At 44.2% G+C, this 26,303-nt stretch overlaps 1 protein-coding gene across 4 annotated transcripts in view; it reads left to right on the top strand.

Annotated features, from left to right (window-relative positions):
• UTP4 (UTP4 small subunit processome component) overlaps positions 1-23,281 on the top strand; it is a 29,643-nt gene extending 6,362 nt beyond the window's left edge. For all 4 annotated transcript variants that reach the window (XM_074286121.1, XM_074286118.1, XM_074286120.1 and 1 more), the window contains 14 exons: positions 2,665-2,856; positions 5,087-5,171; positions 5,696-5,785; positions 6,704-6,915; positions 10,998-11,261; positions 12,092-12,188; positions 13,319-13,383; positions 15,362-15,484; positions 16,455-16,611; positions 19,468-19,574; positions 19,945-20,040; positions 20,657-20,842; positions 21,820-21,930; positions 23,082-23,281. In XM_074286121.1, coding sequence (XP_074142222.1) covers positions 2,665-2,856; positions 5,087-5,171; positions 5,696-5,785; positions 6,704-6,915; positions 10,998-11,261; positions 12,092-12,188; positions 13,319-13,383; positions 15,362-15,484; positions 16,455-16,611; positions 19,468-19,574; positions 19,945-20,040; positions 20,657-20,842; positions 21,820-21,930; positions 23,082-23,198 — 1,902 coding nt within the window. In that variant the 3' untranslated portion in view covers positions 23,199-23,281. The remainder of the gene's footprint in view (positions 1-2,664; positions 2,857-5,086; positions 5,172-5,695; positions 5,786-6,703; positions 6,916-10,997; positions 11,262-12,091; positions 12,189-13,318; positions 13,384-15,361; positions 15,485-16,454; positions 16,612-19,467; positions 19,575-19,944; positions 20,041-20,656; positions 20,843-21,819; positions 21,931-23,081) is intronic.
• Positions 23,282-26,303: the final 3,022 nt, after the last annotated feature.

Below are 26,303 nucleotides of genomic sequence, written 5' to 3'. Positions count from 1 at the left end.
ACAAATGTTAAAAATTGTTTTTCCCTTTAATTCGGAGAAAGTGAAATATTTTAAAAATTATAATAAGATTGGTAAAAGGCCACCCCATCTTGCAGATCTTTGTTGGTCTATCTATCTAGGCCTTTGCTGCTCCCTGACCTTCCCACTTCTACCTACTACGGCTGCCTTTCAACTATTCTTCATTTACCCATTTGTTTATACATAGTTACTCTGTTAGCATTTTAAGTTCCTTGTGGGCCAAGAACTGTTTGCTTTTTTTGTATTACCCAGTACTGGGCGCAGAGCCTGATACTATAATAATATTCCATAGTATTCATATACCACAATAATAGATGCTTGCTGATTGGTTGATTGATTGTTTGAGCACTTTTAATTTTCTTCCCTACTTAGGCCAGCAGCTCCCATAGAAGTATTCCTTAGTCCCAGTAGGAACATTCAGAACTTTTGTGCGTGTGTGTAACTTTTTGTTTCTATTCTCGTTATTATAGTATAGATTTTTTAAAAATAACAAGTTTTTTATTTTTCAAAATACAGACCAAAAGTTTTCAACATTCACCCCTGCAAAACCTTGTGTTCCAAATTTTTCTACCCCCAGACAGCAAGTAATCGAATGGGTTAAACATGTGCAATTCTTCTAAATATATTTCCACAAAAATTGAATGGATGCCCATCAATTGGAGAATAATTGAATAAATTGTGGTATATGAATGTTATGGAATATTATTATTCTTTAGAAACGACCAGCAGGATGATTTCAGAAAGGCCTGGAGAGACTTACATGAGCTGATGCTGAGTGAAGTGTGCAGGACCAGGAGATGGTTATATATATATTCAGGAACAATACTATATGATGATCAATTCTGATGGATGTGGCTCTCTTCAACAATGAGATGAACCAAATCACTTCCATTTGTTCAATAATGAAAAGGACCAGCTACACCCAGTGAAAGAACTATGGAAATGAGGGTGAACCACAACATAGCATTTCCACTCCCTCTGTTTTTGATTTCCTTCTCAGGTTAAGTTTACATTATTTCTAAGTCCAATTTTTCTTGTATAGCAAAATAACTGTATGGATGTGTATACATATATTGTATTTAACATATTTAACATGTATTGGTCTACCTGCCATCTAGGGGAGGGGGTGGAGGGAAGGAGGGAAAAAGTTGAAACAGAAGGTTTTGCAAGGGTCATTGTTGGAAAATTACCCATGCATATATCCTGTAAATAAAAACTATAATAAAAATGTATATTTCCACATTTATCATGCTATACAAGAAAAAAATCAGATCAAAGGGGGTACAGATGGGTCTCTCCATCACAAGTTTATTGGAATTGGCTTGAATCACCTCATTGTTGAAAAGAGCCACGTCCATCAGAATTGATCATCATATAATCTTGTTGTTGTACAGTGATCTCATGTACACAGCATCAGTTCATGAAATCAGGACATAAATGTTATGGAATATTATTATTCTATATTATATTATTCTGTAAGAAATGATCAGCAGGATGATTTCAGAGAGGCCTGGAGAGACTGACATGAACTGATGCTGAGTGAAATGAGCAGAACCAGGAAATCATTATTTCACAGTAACAACAAGATTATTTTCTTTGCAGTCATCTGTAAGGATTGTTGGTCCTTTAAGAGGAATCTTAGAAACCTTTTCTTCAAAAATCCATCTCCAATTATGTAGTAGCCGGGTTATCTTTAATGGAGATCCGTGTGTAAAATTTGGAGTTGTGGCCAATAAAATTTGCCACTCTGGGATGATCTCGCAGCATATATTAATTTGTGCGTTGGTATAAAAGGTGTATATCTTGTCAGGTCTTATCCCAGATAATTGTACTAATCAATTAATGGCCTTTAATAAAATTCTAGCCACAAACACTAGGTAAGGAGTAAGGCTTTGTTCTGGTTGTGCTGGGAGGTTCACCCACTCAATCACACTGTCTCCTTGATGAAGGACTGCTGTGGGTGCCTCTTTTGTAGCAAAAACTGATATTTCCAAGGGTTTTTGAGTGACTCTTTTAACCACATTGGATAAAGCCAGTTCAAGATTCATCAATTCTGATGGACTTGGCTCTCTTCAACAATGAGATGATTCAAATCGGTTCCAATTGTTCAGTAATGAAGAGAGCCATCTACACCCAAAAGGAGGACTGTGGGAACTGAATGTAAACCACAATATAGCATTTTCACTCTTTTTGTTGTTGTTTGCTGTCTTATTTTTTTCTTGTTAGGCACAATAACTGTATAAATATGCATATATTGGATTTAGCATATATTTATAACATGTTTAACATATATTGGACTAGCCATCTAGGGGAGAGCATAGAGGAAGGGGAATTGGAACACAGGCTTTTGCAAGGGCTAATGTTGAAGAATATGTTCCAAAAAATAAAGTTGTAGGACTCCTGAGAATCACAGAACCAGGATATCTCAAGTAGGGGTCGGCAATGTATACAAACACACTGCTTCTCAAAACTAAACATACATCAATAAGAACAGAACCAAAACATCTAAATATTTTCAGAAACAAATCCGATTGTTTCATCTGCTTTGGGTTGTGATAGAAATTCCATGCATTGTCTAACTACTCAGTAGATGCTAATAAATGATCATGATTATTTAACAAGTGAAGTATTACTGTGTTTTTGTAGTTTTTCCCAGGCCATGAGGGTCGATCCACAGAAGCTATGTGCTGGACAAAAGGACAGCGGCTCTTCAGTGCTGGACTCAATGGTGACGTTATTGAATATGACTTGGAAAAGCTGAGTGTCAAGTATTCTGTTGATGGCTTTGGTGGTCCCATTTGGAGCATGGCTGCTGACCCAAGTGGCTCATATCTTGCGGTTAGTGTATGAGGGGGAAAGGGGATTATTTACTATAAATACATATTATGGGGTTGGGTTTTTTTTGTTTTGTTTTTTTCAGACTTACTGAGGTTTCCTTCTGCATGATAATAGAGAGTTAAGAAAATTTTTCTTTCAGAATATGAGTGTTTGGTAGAGATTTCTACCCTATCCTGCTTCTGGAGTATTCCCATTGATGGAATTAGAGCTCATATTGGGATTATTCACACTTTGTTTTTATCCTATTTGCATTCATTTATTTTTCCTTAGTTGTCTTCTTAAAAAATTAACATTTCTATTGATGCTCTTTTTAATATCAGTTTTATTTCCCAATAACTTTTCCCCTAAAATTCTCCCATAAAACAAATATAACTAAGCAAAATAAATGAACACATTGGCCTTATTTATTAGTATTTGTTTTGTTTATTAACTGTAGGCCACTGCCTCACCCCTTTATAAAAAGGATGAGTTATATTTCAATTTTACCTAAAACTTTGATTAATCATAACATTGATGGACATCCTGTTGTCTGGTAACCTACTTTTTCTCCTGGTCCCAATTACTTCTCTCTGGTTCAGTTCATATGTACTCTTCCAAATTTCCCTGAATTCTTGGTATTTGTCATCTTCCAATACGGTCAGTAAAAGCCCAGCACACTCATGTACTACAATTGTATTTTTCCTGTATCTTGCCACCATAAAATAATGCCACTCTGTGAAGACATTATGGAGTACGTGGAGTATGTATCGACTTTTGGAGTTCTGCCGGATTGTTCTCCAGAATGCTTAGGCCCAGTCACAGCTCTTCCTTTATCACCTTTTACAGAAGGGAGAGGGAGCTTCAGGGGTTTCCAGAACCCTCTCCCCTGGATTCCTGGTTTGGAGCATTCTGTCATAAGATTGTCAATAGTTTCTTTTTCTCTTCCCATCTAGGAAATTAGGAAAGGGGTTAAGGAATTTAAGAAGCTAGTGATCATTAGGGTTCGAACTCAGCTCCTCCTTCCTGACTCCTAAGATCAATGGTCTTTCTAGCTCAGCCAGCAGCATGTCTGTTGTGCTTCACTCTGAGTGAATACCCTGGTGGACATCGCTGTAACCTTTCTCTTTAGGGTACTGTTGAGCTTGTTTTGCTTACCAGGATATGATTTTCCTGATGCCAGAATTTTCCCTCTTTCTTTTTTCTTTTCTTTTTTTTTTTTAATTTTTTTTTAAATAATATTATCCCTTGTATTCATTTTTCCAAATTATCCCCCCCCCTCCCTTAGATGACAGGCAATCCCATACATTTTACATGTGTTACAATATAGTCTAGATACAATACATGTGTGTAAATACCATTTTCTTGTTGCACAATAAGCATTAGATTCCGAAGGTATAAGTAACCTAGGCAGACAGATATTAGTGCTAACAATTTACATTCACTTCCCAGTGTTTCTTCTCTGGGTGTAGCTACCTCTGTCCATCATTGATCAACTGGAAGTGAGTTGGTTCTTCTTTATGTTGAAGATTTCCACTTCCATCAGAATACATCCTCATACAGTATTGTTGTTGAAGTGTATAGTGATCTTCTGGTTCTGCTCATTTCACTCAGCATCAGTTGATGTAAGTCTCTCCAAACCTCTCTGTATTCCTCCTGCTGGTCATTTCTTACAGAGCAATAATATTCCATAACCTTCACATACCATAATTTACCCAGCCATTCTCCAACTGATGGACATCCATTCATCTTCCAGTTTCTAGCTACAACAAAAAGAGCTGCCACAAACATTTTGGCACATACAGGTCCCTTTCTGCTCTTTAGTATTTCTTTGGGATATAAGCCCAGTAGCAGCAATGCTGGATCAAAGGGTATGCACAGATTGACAACTTTTTGGGCATAGTTCCAAATTACTCTCCAGAATGACCGGATTCTTTCACAGCTCCACCAGCAATGTATCAGTGTCCCAGTTTTCCCACATCCCCTCCAACATTCATCATTATTTGTTCCTGTCATCTTAGCCAATCTGACAGGTGTGTAGTGGTATCTCAGAGTTGTCTTAATTTGCATTTCTCTAATCGGTAGTGATTTGGAACACTCTTTCATATGAGTGGATATAGTTTCAATTTCATCATCTGAGGAATTCTCCCTCTTTCAAAATATTTGATTAACTAAAAAATTAAAAAAAAACTTTAGCATTTTTATTTATTTTCACATATGTTCATCTTTTCTATTTCTCTTCTTCTCCTGACAGATAGGTTGTGAGGATGGGTCTGTGAAGCTGTTCCATGTTGCCCCAGACAAAATCCAGCTTGAGCGGACTTTAGAACGACAGAAAGGTAAAGGGCATTTTAAGGGTCTGAATGATGGGGATGACCTTTCCAGGAATTGTTACTTTTGTGCTTATTGCAAGAGATGTCTTATCTGGCCTCTGAGAGGGGCTATCCCCTTGTTCGCAGATGTCCAAGGTGATCCATGTCAGGTCCCCCAGGCTAGAAAACCAAATACAAAAGAGAAATCCCAAGAGTATTCATAGAAACTAAATAAGATTTATTAAAAGCAATAGCTAATGTGACTTGTTGCTTTAATATGGCATCTTCTAACGAATAAGGACTGGAATTTGTTACATTCTCTCTAGCATTCCTCAGTTAGTACTATTAGATCCTCACAGCTCAGAGCTGAGGATGTTATACATGATTGTAGGACCTCAAAGCATAGATACTAGAGTACATAATGTGCTAGAATATAGAGAAGGAGGGGAAGGTGATAGAAGATTCACGTTGCAGCTAGTTGTTGGACAGAACTGTGGGACTTGTGCCTGTTTCTTTGTAAACCAAATTCTTTTTTATTCTCTCCCTGCCAGGTCGAATACTCTCATTAAGCTGGCATCCATCTGGTACTCACATTGCAGCTGGCTCCATAGACTACGTTGCTGTGCTTGATGTTAAATCAGGTACCGATGTTCTTAGTTCAGGCTGCACATCTCTTTTATTTGGAGCAAGGTTTGGGGGTTTCAAGAAGAGGTTTCCAAACTCTAGTGAATGCTGTGACCAATTGTGATTTCAGAGCATTATCGGCAAGGCGTTTCTCTCAGCTCGTGGTGGAATATGGGGGTCTGGGGATGTGTCACAAAACATGACAAATGTCCTGGCTTATTTTACTTGACTTTATTTTTTGCTTTAAAGAAATTTTGTATTGTGGCCAGGGGAGTCAATGGGATTTTTAAAAGAAGAGAAAAGGTTTTCTTTAAGCTGAAAAATGAGCAAAAACCTTTGAGGATTTGTATTAGCAATTTGAGGCCTTGGAATAAAGTACTCTGAGTGCCTTTATAGCTCAGTCTCCCGTTGACATTTTTAGCAGCTACTTCATGAGCTCTTTCCTTTATAATTTCTTAGAAGTTGGGGCAGCTAGGAGTGTAATGGATAGAGCATCAGCCCTGGAGCCAGGAGGACCTGAGTTCAAATCCTTCCTCTGATACTTAACACTTAGTAGCTATGTGACCCTGGGCAAGTCACTTAACCCCAATTGCCTTGCCAGGAAAAACTCTTGTGATTTATCCCTACTTCTCTCATGTTTGTACTGGGGCATCCTCCCTTCCCTGATTGGGCCCAGAGAACTAGTTCATGAGCATCCTCTCTCAAGGGGAGTAATGGGTGAGCCCTCCTTCCATCTGGGAGACTGGAGAGGAGGAGCTAGCCCACCAAGCTTGTTGAGGCTTCCCCTTGTCATCTCTGAAATGGTGATGAAGATTCACACTTGTCTCACTGTCCCTGGCTCTAGCTCAAGGTTTTCGTTGTTGAGGTGGGGGAGCTGAAGAAAGGCTGTAGGACAGAGGGTCTTATCTCTGACTCTTGGGGTGCTTGTTTCTCAGGCAGCACAACCCAGAAGATGCTAATGGATCGGAGGCACCCAGGTCCGCATCGGCGCAGGTGTGTCGTGTGGGGGGTGGCCTTCCTGTCGGATGGGACCGTCGTGAGCACAGACTCAGCTGGCGTGGTCCAGTTCTGGGACTCAGAGACCGGCACCCTGATGCAGACACATCCCCTCTCCAATTCTGATGTGCTGTCCATAGCTGTGGCGGAGGTGAGTGTGTCCCTGCAGGCGCAGTTTATGCATGAAGTATGTGGTGAGGGGAAGACAGGATCGAGGGGCCAGAATCCAGGCTCAGCTCTTGTGGGACTCTGGGCAGGCCCTCTGGCCTCTCGGGGCCTCAGCTTCTGTCCCTTACTGACCTCAGCGTTGGTCAGATGCTCTTACACATCGGTTGTGTGATATTGCTCTTTGAATAGGATATCCTATCTTCCCTGCTGATTGTCAGCTTCATGAGGGCAAGATACTTGGCAGGATGTTCTCTGGGACATATGACAGGTGATAATACCTGCAGATTTGGTTTGTAAACAATCTTGCCTTTTAAGTGTAGTTCTGGAGGGTGGGCCTGGGGAGGTACCTCCAGGATTGATGTCAGCCACCTGTGCCTTCTCACTCCTCACTGACCTGGCTAGTTTGTCCGTAGAGGGCTTCTCTCCAGATCTTACAACGTAGAAGCAGGCGGCTCCAGCTCCTGCTTGTGAAAGGAGATCAAGAATCCCGAGGTTTCTTGGAGGACTGACTCCTCACTTCCCATCTCTTTGAAGTGATGGCTTAGAAAATGGATTTGAACAGATTTGTGTTAAAGTAGCTTGAGCAAGTTGTTTTATCTGGGCCATCTTCATTCTTAGAATTAGGTGATTGGATTAGATTGCTCATTTTAGTTTAATATTTTATTTTCCCTAGTTAAAAATAAAACAATTTCTAAAAAAATTTTTTGGTAAAATAGTTTTTAACATTTCTTTTTGAAGCTTTGAGTTCCAGATTCCCTCCTTCTTTTCCCATCCTTTTCCCCATTGGGAAGATACATGTGAAGTTATGCAAAACATTTACATAAGTCATGTTGTAAAAGAAAACACAGATTTTCCCTCTTCCCCCATAAAAAACCCTCCACAAAATTCTCAAGGGAAAAAAAAACTATGCTTCAGCCTGTATTCAGACATAATCAATTTTTTGCTCTGCATATGGATAGCATTTTTCATCATAAGTCCTTCAGAGTAGTCTTGGAACACCGTATTGCTGAGAATAGCAATGTTATTTACAGGTGATCATCCCACAACATTGTCATTATTTTGCACACCACACTGTTCTCTTTGCATGAGCTCATGGAAAACTTTTGAGGATTCTCTGAAAACATCTTGCTCCTCACTTCTTATAGAACAATAGTATTTCATGAATCACATCATATTTTCACCTTTTTTGTTATTTGCTTTTTTTTTTTTTTTTTCCTTCCTCAATTTTTTTCCTTTTTGATCTGATTTTTCTTATGCAGCATGCTAAATGGGGACAGATGTATAGAAGAATTGTACATGCTTAACCTATATTGGATTGCTTGCTGTCTGGGGGACAGATTGAGGAGAGGGAGGGAGAAAAATTTGAAATCCAAGATTTTTTGCAAAGCTGAAGGTTTAAAACTATCTTTGCATGTATTATGAAAACAAAAAGCCCCTATGTTAAAAAATTTTTAAAAAGAACAATAGTATTCTATCATAATTACATATCCTACTTTATTCAGCCATCCCTTTTATTTCCAATTCTTGGCCCTGGGAAGAATTACTATAAATATTTTTGTACATAGAGGTCCTTTCTCTTCCCCTCTTCCCCCCCTTTTTTTTCTTTTTTGGGTTTCTTGGGATACATGCCTAGTAGTACTATTGTCGGGGCAAAGAGTATGCATGATTTTATAATCCTTTGGACTTTGTTCCAAATTGCTCTATAGAAGGTTGGGTTTAGCTCATCTTTGAAATTCTGTAGGATGAACTCAGTACATTGCTTGCCTTGTGGTATAATTGAAATTTCCACATACATGTACTTTGCCAATTTTCCCACTTTCAGACTTTTTCCCTTTTGGAGTTTCACAAAGTTTTTTCAAAGCCTTTTGCTTGGGACAGCCAGGCGGCGCGGTGGATAGAGCACCAGCCTTGAATTCAGGAGGACCCGAGTTCAAATCTGGTCTCAGACACTTAACACTTCCTAGCTGTGTGACCCTGGGCAAGTCACTTAACCCCAGCCTCGGGGGGGGGGGGAGGGGGAAGCCTTTTGCTTTTCATGCTTTCCATTATTTGAAGAATCAATCAATAATAAACATTAAACATTTATTAACTGCTTATTATGGGGATGGCAAATAACTCCAGTAGCTTTACCAAGAAAACCCCAAATGGGTCGCAAAGAATCTACATGGCTGAAATGCTTGAGCAGCAAGGATAGGTGGGCCAGGCGCTGCACATTAAGCAGTAAGGATACAAAAAAGGCCCAAGGTGGTCCCTGCCCTCAAGGAGCTTACAGTCTAATGGGGGAAGCCAATGCCAATGCATCTATACAAAGCAAGGTATTTACAGGATACATTAGAAATTAATTAAAAGAAGGAAAGTGCTGGAATTCAGAAGGCTTAGGGAGGGCAGGCTAGTGTGGAAGGGGGGATTTGAGTTGGGACTTAAAGAGCTTGCCAGAGAGAGAAGGGGTCAACTTCTTTTATACCCCCTGCTGGTTCAGCCTCCAGGCAGAGATGGGGCCTGGCAACCAGACAGTTTATTGTGAGGTCTTGAGGCATTTTCCTTTTTTTTTTTTTTTCCCCTTTTTGGTGAGGCAGTTGGAGTTAAGGGACTGGTTCAGGGTCACACAGCTAGTGATTGTTAAGTGTCTGAAGCTGGGTTTGGACTCGGGTTCTCCTGCCTCCAGGACTAATACTCTGTCCACTGCACTGTCTAGCTGTCTGGGGCATTTTCCAGGGTCACCAGAAGGGAATAAACTTCTCTCAGGGCAGTGACCTATAGGAAGACTCAGCCTGTGGGGATGATTTCTTTCCCTCTTGGTAATAACTCGGGTTTATCTTGTGTTTTCTGGTTTGTGCTATGTTTTATGTGACATTGTGTTACTTCTCACAACAATTTTGTGCGGTTGTTGGGGCAAGAAATATTATCTCCCTTTTGTAAATGAGGAGACTGAGGCTCCAGGAGCCAAAAAGCCGTTGCCAGAGGTCACCCCACAAGTGTCCACCCTCTGCTTGGATCCCAGCTTTCTGGCCACCGGCCACAGGTTCCCTCTGCCGTATCCCAGTCCAGTGGGGCCTTGCCGGCTCTTCACCAAGCAGAAAAGAAAGCGAGTTTTGAGTTCTTTAGAGGCGTGGTTGGTGGAGTTTGAGCAATAAATATGAATATTAGCTCGGAAATCACTTCCACTCTACATTCACTCCTTTGTGCCCAGCAGCCTTGTGCTTGCCCTTGGCAAGTGCTGGGGATGGCACAGTCCAGCTCTGCTCCACGCTCAGGGATTTTGGCCTGCTTACAGCGGCCACCTGCCCCAATACTCATTCTCCCTCCCCAAAGGCGTATAAGAGGATTTAAAGCTGGAAGGCACCTTGAGGATCTTCTAGGGTAATCCCCCATTCATAGAGGGAGCTAAGGCTCCAACTTCGAGTGACTTGGGTGAGACTGCACAGCTAGTGTGTCCTGGTCTGGCCTTCAGGCTGTGATGCCCACTGACTCCCAGCTTGCCCACGGTCTTCAAAACTCAGTGACTTAATTCATTGGGCTTGAGAGTTTCCAGTCCCTATTTGTAATTCAGTTCATCTTGTATTGTGGAGATCCCTGGCTGGCTTCCTCTGGGCAGAAGTAAAGAGTGACATGTGTTGGTGTGGAAGAGAAGTAGAGCAGGGGGCAGAGGCAGAGACTGCAGAATCTGAGGGGGAGACCGGGCTCCCTGAGCTTGAAGCCCTCCAGCCAGGGTTGCTCAAGGAGTAGTGCAGGGGGAGTGTGGTAGGCATGAGTGGCCAGCAGAGGGTGCTGTGACCTGGCTGTTGGTGAACACTCTGCAGTTGACTCTGGCTCAGTTGGCCTTGTACACTGGCTGTTCTTCCTCCTTTTCTTCCCTTCCCCCTCCATCCTCCTCTTCTATTATAACCAGCCCCTGCATTTTTAACATAAGTTTTGACTTCTGTCAAAGACAAACGAGTAAGAGCCAAAGGCAGAGAGTGCACACAACGTCCCGAGCTGGAGTGGCTGCAGCTGAAAGGAGCTGGCTGATGGCAGCGAGCTTTCTCGAGCCATGCTGACCGTGATTCCCGACTTTCCTCCTCCCAGAAAGAAGACAGCATGGTGGTGGGCACGGCTGAGGGGACCATATTCCACTTCCAGCTGATCGCGTCGAGGTCGGACGGCAAGCAAAGCCAGTGGGTGAGGACAAAGCCCTTCCAGCATCACACGCACGACGTGCGCTGCGTGGCCCACAGCCCGACAGCGCTGATCTCTGGAGGCGTGGATGCCCACCTCGTGATCCGGCCCCTCATGGAGAAGGTGGAGGTCAAGAATTACGACGCGGCCTTGCGGAAAATCACCTTCCCACACGTAAGAGACCGAAACCCCCGTGTCCTTTGCACATGATGCAAGGGGCGAGTACTCATTCCCCACCATGCCCATGTCTGTTCCTACAAAAACTTTTTAGACATTAGAAATTAGGCGAATGGATTGGAAGTTGTCAGTGTTTTCTCAGTTACCATTTTATAAAAAAATAAATGCTATCTATCCTTTCAGAACTTTGGGCATCTTCCCCTCTTTGAGCTAGATTCCAAATATTGTTATGACTACGTTAAAAAAAACCAACTGATTTTTATAATGACAGCAAAGATCATTTCTGTCTCCCTTGTCTTTAGTTTGTGGGTCCATTTTACAATGTATTTATTTGGTTATCAGTTAACTATAATCAGTTATTTCTTTTCAGCTAAATTAATACTCTGTGCCTATGATCCCTACCTGGGGAGGTGAGAAGGATGGGTATTTTCTCCCTTCTGCAGGTTCAGGCTTATAGAGTTGGAAGACTCATAGTCTATCCTTTAGGCCCAGAGAGGGGAGCTCCCATGTCCAGGGTCACGCTGGCACCTGAAAAGCCACAGAGCTGAAATTGAAACTCTTAATTCTCTTGATACCAAATCTAACATTCTCTCTGATCTTCTACACACTCCAATATTTATTTATTTAGTTCAATTTTTCCCTTTTCTTGTTTACATCATTCTGTTTTGAAGAACAGTTAAATTGAGCAGAAAAGAAAAACATTTTGTGGATTTGTTAGTTTTTATTTGTTAATTCCCTTTTTTGTATAATATACTAAGATGTTTTCCTTAAGCTCATTTGTGGGACATTTAAAGAGTACTCTGATGCTGATTGTTTCTTGGCTACAGCGGCGTCTCATCTCCTGTGCTAAGAAGATGCAGCTCCTCCTCTTCCAGTTTCCTCAGCGTTTGGAACTTTGGCGATTGGGAGCCACTGAAGCAGCTGGTGAGCTGGGCCTTATCTTCTTCTTGGGAATAAGTTATAGTCACTGAAGAAAAATGCTCAAATCAGAGGCATGGAAAGAAAGTGTCAATTGGGATGATCTGGAAAAATGGACATTTCTACAAAATGCATACTCTTGGATGCCCCATGTCCTGGCCCTGACCCTCAGACCCAAGAGCCTAGCCACCGGAAGAGTAGGGAACGAAGAATCCCCAATCTGTCTCTGTTGCACCATAGTCCCAGGAGGATTGGGAAGCTGACATAGAGGACTGCTCTAGGTTGACCACATTTTGGCCCTGCTGTTGTTAAATGGAGACAGTGTAGGGTTTATATATACATAATTTTAAAGTTGACAGGGTCAATAGGATATCACCAGGTCTTTGCCCCTTTTTTTTTTTTTTTTAAAGACTTTAAGTAACTGAAATTTAGAGAAGTGACATAAACCAGAGTCAGAAGCTTAGAGCTCAGAAGGAGCCACCTCTTTTCACAGAGGAGAGACCTGAGCCAGAAGTGACTTGGCTTGCGTTGTGCACAGTGGTGGGGACCCATAAAAGGGTTTTTAGTGTTTCTGGCTCAAAGACTTTCTCATTGATTAGAGCAAGGAATTGGGCTTTGGAAGCCCTAAGCTCAGAGTTCTGCCTTCAGACACTAGCAAGGTGACCATGAGCAGATTCCTTAAGTTCTCAGAATCTCATCTGTAAAGCAGGGAGATATTTGTATTTACTTTCACAGGGCAAACCTTGAAGAATCATGGAAATATCAGTTATGATGTAGGTCCCTCACGGCACAAGTAAATGAGAGGACAGGCTCAATCTGCTTCCACTCTGTAGGCAGGGCTGGTAAATTCTCCTGATACAAGATCATGGGGTGGAGTTGTTCCCGTTTAATGATTGGTTGGGAGAGGGTCCAGGGCAGAGCAGAAGGCTTCCCTCTCCCCTAGCCCCAGTGAGGGACTAACCAGTGGGTGGCCAGCCAAACAGCTGCCTTGTTCTCATAGGCCTCATCCCACTCTGGTGAGGATTGAAGGTATTTCTCATACATAATCAAGTGGTTTGAGAGGGGAAAGTGTACTTTAATCCTGTGAGGAATAACTTCATTAAGAGGGAAATCCTTAGTGGAATTTCTTGTTCCAGGAAAGAATGAGGACATCCTTCCACTCTCCAGAAATGCAGAACATTTGCTACAGCTTAAAAAAAAGGTAAGAAACAGCTTAAGTTTAATGCACAGAGCCAGAAATATAGGGTAGGATTTTGAATCCCTGTTCTGAAATTACTCCATTTTATGTGTAATTCATTAATTGATTCACTGGTTCATCCAACAGATACATACTGAATGGCATTTATGTGCAGTTAGCTGGTTTATCAGAGGCAAGGCGTGACCTCTATTTCTTTGACACAGTGGTGTACCAGAGCCAACTGACTTAAATGTGTCCTGTCCCCAGAAAGCCCCCCAAGTCCTTCCCTCCTTCTCTCAGATCTGTTTGTCTGTGGGCATTTTTTCTGCAGCATGAAAGTTCACCCTCCATCCTGGAAAAGATCCCCTCTTTGCCTGTGGGCTCTGCTCCCTCAGTCCTGCACAGTCAGACTTCTGAGCTCATCATTAAGTCCAGCTGTCGACCCTTCAGGGTCCGGGCCCCTCCTGAGCTCTCTGCGGCCCCTGCCTGGGGACTCTCTCCCCGGGGGCTTGGGTTCTGTGTCTGGGCCCCAGGGGTCAGTTTTGGCCCTTTCTGCACTCTTGCTGTTGAGCCTTCTGGATCTCTGCAGGTTTGGTTACCTTGTCTTTGCCAAAATGACATAGCGAGCCTTAGCCCTTGAGGCTGCCTCGGTGTAAGGAGGTACTCTGCCCAAGGAATAGACCCACCAAGTGGGCGGGCTCCCCAGGAAGCCTGTGCAAGGAGGTGTAGACTTGGGTGGGTTTCTTAGGGTTTACTCCCAGGACTGGGCCTGGCTGTAGGAGCACCCCATTGTGGATCCCCACGCTGCCCTTTGTCCTAATCAGAATCAGACCAAAGTGGAGGGTTGCTGGAACTGGCAAAGGTCACTGGGGGGGGGGGGGGGGAGGTTGCAGCTGGTTGCAGTCACTGGCAGGTTTTCCTTTGGGCTGGTTTACATTCATTCAGTGTCATTTACATTGGCCCTGAGTTAATTTTGTGGCAGCCCTGATTCCTCTCTCACCAGCTGGGCTCCCCTCATTTGCCCTCATCCTTCTGCACACTCAGATGTCCCCGGCCCACTTCGGGCCCCTCCTCTCTCACCCGGATGCCATGGGGATAACCTGCGATTCATCTCCGGCTCTGTTCTCTCCCCTTTGCGACTGCCAGGGTGACTTTCCCAGAGCCTGCCTAGGTCACTTCCCTGTTGCTTTTGTGTGTCCTTTAAAACCTTTCACATCCCGGATCCAGCCAGCTTTTCCATTGGTCACTACTGCCCTCCCCCCACTTTGCACTCCTGCCAGACTGGCCTTCGCCCTTCCATGCTCTCTGCACCTTTTCCCTGACTGCCCCCCATGCAGGGGAGACCTCGCCCTACCAGACCTGGCAGAGAACGATACGTTCCTTCACAGAATCCTCCTTCGTTTCCTCCTCCTGCATAAAACTTCCCCAGGCCCCAGGACTAATCCTCTTCTTTCCACCCCATCCCAAGCCCATTGGCCTTGTGTTTGTTTTTATGTGAGTTGTTCTAAGCCACCAGTTACATTTCAAATAGTATCATTATTTAAAGCATATTTCGAACTACCAAATCAGAAAGTAAATGGTTCTAAAAGCTTCCCCAAACCATAGAATTTCAGATTTGGAAGGGATTTCAGGCCTCCTTTATTACCCTCCAGGAATCCCTTCTACAACAGGATATAGGAATTCATTCATTCAGCAAGCATGTGTTAGTGATCTGGCCTCCTTCTGATTTACTCTACTGAGAAAGGGACTACAGCCAGCTCCCTCCACCCCCACCTCTACCTTCTTTACCCAAACTAGGGGAAACGGTGCATTTTGTGGGATGCTGGGAGAGCAGCGCTACTGGGATTTTCAAACCTCTTTTTTTTGACTTAGAAGTCTTGACCTCCAACTGCAGCGACTCTTTGTTGGGATCGAGTGATAGTTCCTTGAGAGGACCCGAAGCCAAGGTGAACCTTCTGTTACCACTTTTACTTAATGTCTTCTCTGACTCTTCCATTCTCAGGGGCCTGAGAACATTTGTTGTAGCTGTATTTCCCCATGTGGAAGTTGGATAGCCTATTCTACAGCTTCTAGATTTTATCTTTATCGGATGAATTATGAAAATAACAGTGTGAGCATCAAAAGGGTAAGTGAGATCCAACCCTATGTCTTTGCCTTGTTGGAATCCCCACCCTCGAATCTTAGGCTTTCTTTTCAGGGCTCCTTGGGATGCCCCATGCATGGTGGTGGGCATCTGAGGCCTTGAGAAGCCCTTCAGGGCTCTTCCTGTCTTCCCTCTCTTTATGGCTGTGAACAGCAGTTATTTTCATCATTGTCATCTTCCGCTTTCTTTTACCTCTACCACCTATATAAAGACTTTTTACCCTCTTCATTTTCTCATTTGTTTTTATAGCCTCCCCATGATATGATTCAGGCCAGGAATATTTTTATGGGAAGCCAGGGGAAACAGTGGAAAGAGCCCCCTCATTAGAGAAACTGGGGCTAAGTCCCAGGAGGCCTAAAGTTCCAGGTGAGCCCCTTAGCTCCTCCAGGCTCCTTAGCTTTACAGATGGGGCTTAGATGCCTAGCACACAGTAGTTGCTTAATCAGTGCTACTTGTCTTGAGTTCCATTCTAACTCTGTATTTATGCTCCTGATCCCTAGTTAGGTTACTAAATGCTGTTGCATTATTTTCTTCAGTCATGATTCCATGATTCCCATTCTGTTGTGAGTGGTGACATGCCCTAGAACACCCTAGATTGGGCTTCCTAACATTTTTGTGTCATGAGTCCCTTTGGCCATCTGGGGAAGCCAAATGGGCCCCTCAAAATAAAACATCAAAGACTACAAAATTAGGTGAATTGTGGGGCCAAGATTCTCATGTAGCTCTTAAGGGTAGCATTTGACAAAAGAGTTGAGGAAGGAGAAGTATGAATTAGCAAGGGGACTGCAAAGCTCCAGCATGCAACAGGTGCCTCGCCTCAGGGCGAGACACATTGTGGAAATCTTAAAGCTCTGAAGTTTGTTGGCTGTGGTAGTAGTATTTCTAAGTATTATTTCAAATGTGGAAATTCTAGAGAATGGATTGCTGACTCTTAATTTTTGCCTGCTCTCAGGTTTCTAAAGTGCCCAAGCTCCTGAATTCTGCCCTCCAGATTCTGTTCTCTGCAGACTCCACAAAGTTGTTTGTGGCCTCCAACCAAGGTTCTCTCCATGTGATCCAGCTGTCGGAGGGGGCCTTGAAACACCTGCATTCCTTCCCTCCTCAGTCAGGTGAGGATTGATTGCTGGCTTTAGCATGGTCAGAATTAGTCCTATTTCCACTCCTCCCAGTCCCAGATGTTGTGTGCCCCACCCTGCTCCCTCCCCCCAGCACTCACCCAGATGGTTGCAATTTAGAGGGGGAGGAGATTTCTGTTGAATGGAGACTGAATTGGACAGATTCAGCAGTATTCTCCCTTCTTCCTCCAGTGGGGTTTTTCCTTCCATGATTCAGCCAAAGGAAAAGTTAACTGGATGCAAAGCTCTTCCTTTACGCCACAGTGGCAGTTGTTTTTTGTTGTGTACTGGTTTTACTCAATAACTGTTATACTCGTGAGCTCATTTAAGTTTAGGGGGAAAAGCAGTGGCCTCTGACCTTCTTTAACTGCTTCTCATGGTGCTTCACTCAGTAGATGGTCTGTCCTGCAGGACCTCTGGCTCAATCTTCCAAAATGATTGCTCCGTTGTTCATTTCACACACCTGGCAGGACGTGTTATGAGATTGTTAGTGAGGTATACAGGAAAGGAAACGGCAGGAGCATGCTGCTTGGGGTCTGGCTTCCCGGTGGGGGGCAAAGGGTAGGACTGGAGAGTACTAGAGCCATCATGTGGTCCCCTCTTGCAACCATGACTTTGTTTAGACCATAGGTAGGCAGGGATGATTTAGGGGTCTGATTATCCATTTTGTAGTTGATTAAGATTCCTTGCTTTTCTTCAGAAGTTGGGTGGGGCCAGTGAACCTAAAATGGTTTTCCTATGATGGGTTCTCAAACTACGGCCCTCAGGCTGTCCGGATGCAGACATTTATGTGGCCCTTGGGTTATGGCAAATGGGCTGAGTGGGAGACAGAGTGTGAGCTTTTGTTTTTATTATAGTCCGGCCCCCCAACAGTCTGAGGGACAGTGAACTGGCCCCCTATTCAAAAAGTTTGAGGACCACTGACCTATGACTTCCATTAAGCCAAGCAACAATAGGAGCCCCAGGGTACCCCAAATTCACATTCTATCTTCTGTCATTTAGAACCCAGCCAGCACCAAATCTCTATCAGCCCGACCTTATCTGACCATTTATGATGTTCCTCAGCACCTCCTTTCTAGTTTATTCAGCCTGTGAATAGTCTCTTTCTGGTTCCTCTTTGTTTTCTGACCTTTATCAGGGAGGTGCTTTGAACTGGGCATGATAATAGATACCAGGTATACACAAATACAAGTCTCTGCCCTCAAGAAGCTTGTGGTTTATTGGGGAACACATTTATTCACATTTATATAAACAGAGTCAGTACAAGGTGTGTTGGGGGTAAAGCATTATAGGGAGCAATCAGGAACATCTTTCTGTGGAAGATGGCACCGGAGTTTTGAAGGAAAGAGAATTCTAAGAGGAGGGAGCACTGGCAGAAGGAGCATCCAAGGAGGAAAAGTGGGGAAAGGTCTGACTGCTGGAAGTGAAACACAGGGAAACCTAAGGCGCATTAAACGGTCAATATGAGACTGACCAGATTGCCAAGAGCCATGGATGGCAAATTGGCCAACAAGCAACTGTGCCCGCCCTGCCCAGTGCAAGTACATGAGTGAAAAGTTCTCACTCATGGGGGAGCATCCATTATAGTAGAGGTGGGGTGTGAATACACAGAGAAGCGGAACAAAGTGGTTAATAGAAGGTGATCTGTGAGGAAAGGCCCCAGAGGTTGGGATCAGGAAGGGGCTCCCTGTAGGAGGAGATGGGGGGAGTCTCATGAGCCACCGGGAAAAAGAGATCATGGCCCACCTTTGGGGCTTCCAGGACAAAGGGCCAGGATCTAGCTGGGCACATTTCAGGGTATGTGGAGGCCCATGCAGTAAGGCTGGAGACGGGGCTTGGAGGCTGTAGGGAGGGGGCCCAAGGGACCCCATCAGATGTGCACTTCAAGGGGCAGCCAGATATGGAGTACAGAGGGGGACAGGGTGCCAGCCTGAGTCAGGAGGGCCTCCTAACTGTGTGACTCTCCTCCCTCTGTAAAGTTCCTTCATAAAGTGATCACCCATGATTCCTCTCCTCAAAATTCTGAAGCATTATTGAGGCTACACGGTTTGACATTTGTCATTTTGCATTATTGTCTAATTTGTGCATTATTCTACCTTCTCTTTCACTGTAACTCATTTCAAGGTTGATGCGTTTGTATTAATTGTATAAGGTATGAATAAAAGTATTTCTATTTTTTTCTCCCCCCTGAGGCTGGGGTTAAGTGACTTGCCCGGGGTCACACAGCTAGGAAGTGTTAATTAAGTGTCTGAGACCAGATTTGAACTTGGATCCTCCTGAATTCAAGGCAGGTGCTCTATCCACTGCGCCACCTAGCTGCCCCTGGTATGAATAAAAGTAAAGCTGAAGTCAGGGTTGCCCGGTAACAGCCTAGTGCTAAGAGGGCCGGGCTCAGAGTCATCAGGAAGGCTCCTTCCTGAGATCCTTTGGTCCTCAGACCTCACCAGCTGTGTGACTCTGGCCCCGCCTGCCTCAGTTTCCTTCTTTGTAAAAGAGGCTGGGGAAAGACCAAGTATCTCTACCAAGAAAAAATGGGGCCACAGAGTCGGATATAGAAATGACTGGTGATAGTTCGAGTCAATTGAATTGAATACTTGTTTGCTACTCATTTAAAAAAAAAAGTAGTGGGAAAGGAGATAGTTAAAATTGTTCGTTTGCATTTTCACAATTTATCTGTGTGACCCTGGGGTGCCCAGCTTGCCTCTTCCCCCTTGGATCAGTTTCTCTTTTCTCCCTCGTCCAGCCTGGAGAGCATTTTAGCAAAATTCGTGGGAAGTGCAATTTTTCCTGGGCATAAGGGAGCAGAGTTCACTGAAGGAATCTCTCCTTCAAGCTCTTCTTTCCTCACAGGGACATCGGAGGCCACGACTCTGCTGGCAGCAAGCCCAGATGGGAGCTGGTTAGCTGCAGCCGGCCCCAGTAGTGGAGTCAGTGTCTATGATTTGAAGCATCTGAAGGTAGGTTCAAGACTTATTTTTAATTATAAATTTATTTTTGGTCTAGATCTAGGATCTCATTGGTGCAACTTAGAAATCTGTGATGGTGGGCTACCAGGGCCTGAGCAGCAAAGTGGTCTTCCATACTCAGGCTGGCTCTGTCCACCTCTCCTACGTAACCTCGGGGAGCAGAGTCTAGGTACAATTCAGCCAAGTCTAAGAAAGTCAGCCTTTAGCTGCACAGGACTGTGTCTCATATTCAGCCCCCGACTGACACCTCCCCACGGTGGGGAGGGGGTCTGGGCTGGAATCCAGGGAACCAGGGGTTTCAGAGCAGTGAGAGCACAGGGCATTCACGCAGCTTCCCGCCTCCTTCTCTTTGCCTTCTTAGCCTCACTGTACAGTGCCTGCTTACAACTTCCCTGTGACAGCCCTGGCCATTGCACCCGGCACCAACAACCTGGTGATCGCGCACTCAGACCAACAGGTGGGAGACCGCTGCCGCTGCCTGACTCTGGGACGGGGAGGCTGGGGTCCGTCAGTGCTGACCCCGTGGGGAGCCTGGTGGCAGACAGTCCCACTCCGTGTCAGATAAAATCCGATTGGCTACTGGAGATAGGCCATGGGCTCGGAGTGTAGCATTGGTGAACATGAGATAGGCAGGATTTTGGAGACCATCTAATCCCTTCCCTCACTTTGCTCCATCCCTGCTTCTTCAGCTACTTTTTGTTTGACAAACGGAGATGCGGGAAAGTTAAATTACTGGCTCATATCACAAAAGTGCTATTATTATGTGGCTGGTGGGGGAGAGAGCAGTCTCTGAAATGACTGCTTCCTTATCTTAGCTGAATTTCCTCCTGTTTGGCTGTCTTGGGGGGCAGACTGAATGCTCACCAAAGCCAGAGCCCCCGTGGCCTTCTTAGCCCCACTTTGGAGCGAGTGGGTCTCCTCCCAATTTCTTCAGCATCCACCATCAAAGGGCTCAGACCTCCAGGACATTTCTCCACTCTGCATGGGTGTGAGTTCTTTCTGATTTGTACCCAGGGAAGTGCAGGGTCTTCCATTAAGACTAAACTTGATTTTCTTCTCGTGCTCTTTACCAGGTCTTTGAATTCAGCATCCCCCAAAAACAGTACACAGATTGGAGCCGGAAAGTTCAGAAGCAGGGGCTGCACTACCTCTGGCTAGAGAGGGACACACCCATCACCCACATCACTTTCCACCCCCAGAAGCCCACCCACATCCTCCTCCATGACACCTACATGTTCTGCATCATTGATAAGTCCATGGTGAGTCCCTCCCTTCCTTCAGGAGCTTGCACACCTACAAAAAGGGGCCCAGAACAGGCCAGACTTTCCCAGACGCAGTGATACTTGACTGAACTACCCTGGAGATTGCTGGGTAAATGCAAAGAGCTTGGGTTTGCTTTTTTGCTGAGCCGGCTCCTTCTGGGGGCAAACCAAAGCAGAGTTTTAACTTCTTGGACAAGACCCACTTGGCCTGGGGTGACCCCGAGGGATGCTCTCCAGCTGCTGGAATTGGAAACTTCACAGCCTTCTTAGTGAGAGGCAGATGGCTGGGATAGCCGAGCAGAGCTGTGAAATCCGCCTCTCAGAATGCTCTTTTGCATCCCCGGGGTTTAGGTGGGCTGGGCTATATTTCGGGCACAGCCAGCTGCCACCTTGAGTCATTCCACTGGCGTGCTTTTCTTGGGGAGATGCCTGCCCCTCAGCCCTGTATCCTGCAAATAGCGCTCGTTACATGAGCGAGCTCAAAGCACATGGCAGGGGTTTATCGTGTCTGTGAACACGTGCAGGTGGGGGGGAGGTGGTAGGTGGTAGGTGGTAGGGAATGTGGGGGAAACAGATGGCCAGGAACGAGTGGTTCACTACAGCTTGTGCAAGAGGCCCACCTCCAGGGCTGAGGGGGGCTCTCGTGTGAGAAGGCTGGCTGGCAAGTGCCTCAGGAGGGGAGCCAGACCGGAAGGACTCCCCTGCTGGGCCCATGCCCTTCCCTTCCACACCTCAGACATGGCCGTGTCCCAAGGAGATCACCTAGGTTCTCCCAGGAGGGCAGCAGCACGTGGTCACTAGTTTTCTCCCTGACAGAGTCCCTGGCCAGGCTGATCTTTGGTCTGACTGGGGGGTACGGCTGTGCTCAGGCACAGCCTGGTAAGAGGGGCCAAAAGCAGGTGACATTGGCAGAAACTAAGAATAATGAAGGCTTTATACATGTATTGCTTTTTTTTTTTTTTTTTGGTCTTTAGCCACTTCCAGATGACAAAACTCCCTTATTCAATCAGCCTTCCTTACGGGAGGCCTCCGAAAATGTCAGAAGGCGCCATGCCCATGCCTTCAAGATCTCTAAGAAATTTCAGGTGAGTCTCTTCAGGGCAGTGACTCCAAGCTGGGGCTCTATGATTTAATGAAGAAAACAAAAGTGCTGTGGTCCAGCAAAATCCTGACACACTGTTCAAAGGCCTGAGCATTTCAGGGTCAGAGTGAACTTCAAATCCTAGAGCAGAAGGAACTTCCCAAGATTATCCAGTCCGTCCCCCACCTTTTAAACTATCTTGGGGAGGATCAGGAATTTATTTTTGGCTTCTTTGTATCCGAGTGGTACAAAAGCTAAAAGTCTCCAAGCCCTCAATTAAAGATATAGTAGAAGTTGCATCCATCTTAATGTAGCCCTTTTAAAGTTGGCAGACTTGGGATAGGAAAAAGGAACTTTTTTTAGAGGCCTGCAGTGAGCGTCAGGTACCTGTGCCTTCTGTAGTGCCCTCTGTCCTTGTTGGAGAGCCCCTGATAGAGGAAACAACACCCCTGCCTGGATTTAAATACGAATGCAGGGAGGGGCTTACTCTTGTCAGCCATCATCCACATCTCTGTAAAAATAGACAGAATATCCAATCCTCCTTCCCCCCCAAAGAAAGCATTGAAGCACCATGAAGTTAAGGTCTTCTGTCTACCTCCACCAAGGTTCCTTACAGCTCAGACAAGGTGTGTTTTCTTCCTCAGTTAACAATTAATTTTTTCTAATAGATATATCCTCTTGGAATCCTTGATTTGAAGCTAAGCTGGGAGGAGAGCTCAGAGACTTAGCTAGTTCTATAATTGAGAGACAAGGGCACTGAACCCCAGAAAGGTTCATTGATTTTGTCCAAGTCACCCAGGCAAATAGCTGGCAGGTATTCCCATTTAACAGTTGAGAAGTAGGCAGAGATTAAGTGACTTGCTCAGCTCACATCACCCTAAGTGTCTGAGATAAAATTTGAACTCGGCCCTTCCTGAGTCCAAGCCCAGCACGCTTCTCTGCTGGGCTACCAACTGCCTCTCACCTGGTGAAATTTTGATATAAGCACTCCCTTATGGGTAAATCTGTGCCCCAAAGCTGAGTATTTTAGTGTTGGGGGGAATTGGTTCAGTCGTAGGGCAGGAGGAATCTTAGAAGGCTTGCCACTAGGTGGGATCCTTTGTGAGGGGGCTGGTGGGAGCTTCCCTCTAGATCATTGTCCTCTCTGACTTGCAGCCCCTCCTCTTCATGGACCTATTGGATGAAGACACCTTGGTGGCAGTGGAACGGCCTTTGGAAGACATCCTTGCTCAGCTTCCACCACCCATCAAACGAAAGAAATTTGGAACTTAAGTGGAGCTGTATGGTTCCTTCCCTGAACTGGCTGACTTGTTCTTTTCCTAGAAATCATGATAATAAAACAAAGTTATTCTTTAGGGCTCTGCCATCATGAATGTTATTTGCCCTCATTTTTAGCTGCCAGAAGACAAGGTCAAGACTTGCACCTGAAGCCTGAGTTGTGACCAGTGTGCTCGAGTGCAGACTCTGTGCCCCTCCTCCCTGTAGAAGAGGGCTGCCTCTGCTCTTACAGGAAGACTGAGAGCGCAGAGTCCTCCTGTCTCTGTCGACTCTTGGCCGCTTCATCTTGCAAACACTTCTTCTGCAAAAAGGGACACCTTGGCCCCCAGTGCTCACTTACTGCAGGCTGGTGCAGCCCCCGAGAGAGCCGGGTGGGTTTCACTTTAGGCTGGGGTTCAGCTGGGCTTTTTTCTGAAAATGAAAGTTTATGACCATCCCAGAGTCAACTGTTAACTTTTTAAATGGCAGTGTATAAACATTACTTTGGGAAGTCAGCTCTCTTTAACAGTGTTTCTTCTTTCATTTGCCAGCAGTGTTGGACAGAGACCAAAGGTTTAGGGGAGGAGCGCAGGGAGGGAAGGAAAGCAGGCTGTATATTTCATTTCTGCCTCTCTTTCTTCTCTCCCTGATCTGGCTTCTTATTCCCAGAATGCTAGTAATCTTCTCACTGGAATTTATTCTCCTAACTAGAAAATGAATATCCCTAGGTAATTGGAATTCAGCAAATAGATTTCTGTCTGTACCACGCCTGGTGAAAAGCGCCGGTGAAATCTATTCCACCCACCATGGGGGCCAGGAGCAAGTGAGGCTTCTTGATGACACCATTGGGTGGAGTAATGCTTAAAACATTTTAGATTGTCATGCTTGTATGAAGCTTGCCCCGGGGCTCTGTTCTGGAAAAGGAAAACACATCCTGGAGTAGGATGGAGCTGAAAGTGGGAGAGCTAATAACACAAATCCAGAGGTTAGGAAACCAGCAGTTGGGAAGAGCAAAGAGACCCAGTGATTTTTGTTGTCAAGTACAATTCAATTTACTCCACTTATTTCCAGTGGTGATTTAAATCTCTTTAGCTCTTCATGGTTTGTGAAATATGGCTTCTTTTTCCCTTTCCTGTTCAGTCATTCCAATCATGTCTGACTCTGTGACCCCATTTGGGATTTTCTTGACAAATACTGGAATACTCCCAATTCACTTGACAGATGGGGAAACTGAGGCTGAGTGAAGTGACTTGTCTGGGGTTACATAGCGTATGAAGCTACATTTGAATTAGATCTTGACTCCAGGTCTAGCACTATTCTCTCTAATTATGGATAATTTTCTATCACCCAGGTCAATGGTGTTTTTCCCCAATCTTTGGCTTTCTTAGAAGGGGTTGGGTTCCTAGTCACTTGAGGCCTTCAAGCAAAAGGGAATAGATATAGAGTAATTTAGAGCACTACTGTGTGTCAGGCCTTGTGCAAAGGGCTGTATAGATCCCATTGGATCATTTGAAAGGATTCCTATTCAGATGTGTCCCAGACCATGGGATCCCTGAGACGCTTTATAGCTCCATTGTTTGGATCATTCTGATTCATTTGATATATGAATATTATATATCATATAAATATATTAATAATTATTGGTAGATTAATATATAATTCACATATTAATATAATAAACAGAGGTAAGTAAGGCTTGGGAAGAGGCTTCCTCCAGCCCTGGGTTAACACATGTTTCCTATAGTATTTTACATGACTAAAAAACCTCATTTCAGCACCACTTACCAGTGTAGGATATAGTTGTGTCCTAGGAAGGGAAAAGAATTCCCTAAATACTGATTCACTTGCTGCTACCACACCCTCTGCTACAGAAAAGGGTTTAAGATAGAATTTGGTGATTTGAACTTGGACTGCTTCAATCTGTCTCCAGTTTAAAAGCTTTTCTTTACCTATCGACTACAGGTGGCTTAGATGTGGGTGATTTGGCCCTTTGGATTCAGAGAGAATGGATTAGGGAACAAATAAATTCATTTGCTGATGTGCCGAGTTCTCTATAAGCACTTAGGTTGCTTCTCTCCATTCTAAATCATGAGGCAAGTGAGCTCTTCTTCCATTTGGTGATTTATGACTTCAAAGAGGCGAGAAGTAGCAGCTCTTGACCTTGAAGTCTTTCCTAAATCAAATAATGGAATACAGAGGAAATGTAGGCAAATCTATATTCAATAGAGATCAGCTGTTTGAGGTGAAATACATACTTTTGTGGTTTGTTTAAAGCATATTTTAGGGTTTTCTTTTAACTTATACTTTTCATTTTGCTAGTTTTAACTGGATGTAGAAGATAAATCTTTGAGATGAATAGATGTGTCCTAAATTTCTTGGTATTTTCCATTTTCTAACTTTAATATTTTAAAAGGCTGTATTTTTTTCTTCTTTTTCTTTTCCAGTGTTTTAAATGATTATAATTCTAGAATAAGAAAATGTCCAGACATTAAAATGGGAACTTCTTGAGAACAGGAGTTACCTCAGATTTTCCCCAGCACTTAACACAGTACTTTACACATATTACAACCTGAATCAGTTTCCATTCCTTCATTAATTCATACATTTCCCATCCAGGAGGCCTTTTAGAAACATCCCCAATGGTAGTCAAACCAGAGTAGACTTGATGAAAGGTTTTAAATTTAATACCCCAAGAAGAAGGTGCATCCTAGAAAATCTTCTTGCTTCAGGAAGCGTTTCAGGCACATTCTGAGCATTTGACTTCGGTGCACAAGACATTCAGCTCTATGGGCTTGTCCATTTTATCCTTAAAAAGTAATTGTTAGACACACATTCAAATTTTAGTATGTTTTTAAGTATATAAGCAAGTTCAATATACATAAATATTATAGTTGGGAAAGTAGAAAGACCCAATGGTAATGATAGCTTGCTTGAGTAATGGTAAGTAGAAATAATTGGGTTCCATCTGGAAAAATTTCATGGAAAGGCTTTAGACCAAAGAGAATTTCCAAAGATAGGGGAGTGAAATGATTTGGAGGAGAATAGGGTAGGAGAGACAAATTGGTTCATAATATTGTGAAAAATGATGACAGTTGACTGAGTTAAAGGTCAACCATGGGT

Source organism: Sminthopsis crassicaudata, chromosome 2 (assembly GCF_048593235.1).
Source record: "Sminthopsis crassicaudata isolate SCR6 chromosome 2, ASM4859323v1, whole genome shotgun sequence".
In the NCBI taxonomy this organism is placed as follows: domain Eukaryota; kingdom Metazoa; phylum Chordata; class Mammalia; order Dasyuromorphia; family Dasyuridae; genus Sminthopsis; species Sminthopsis crassicaudata.
Note: the sequence above shows the minus strand (reverse complement) of the source record. Positions and strands in the feature narration are given on the sequence as shown.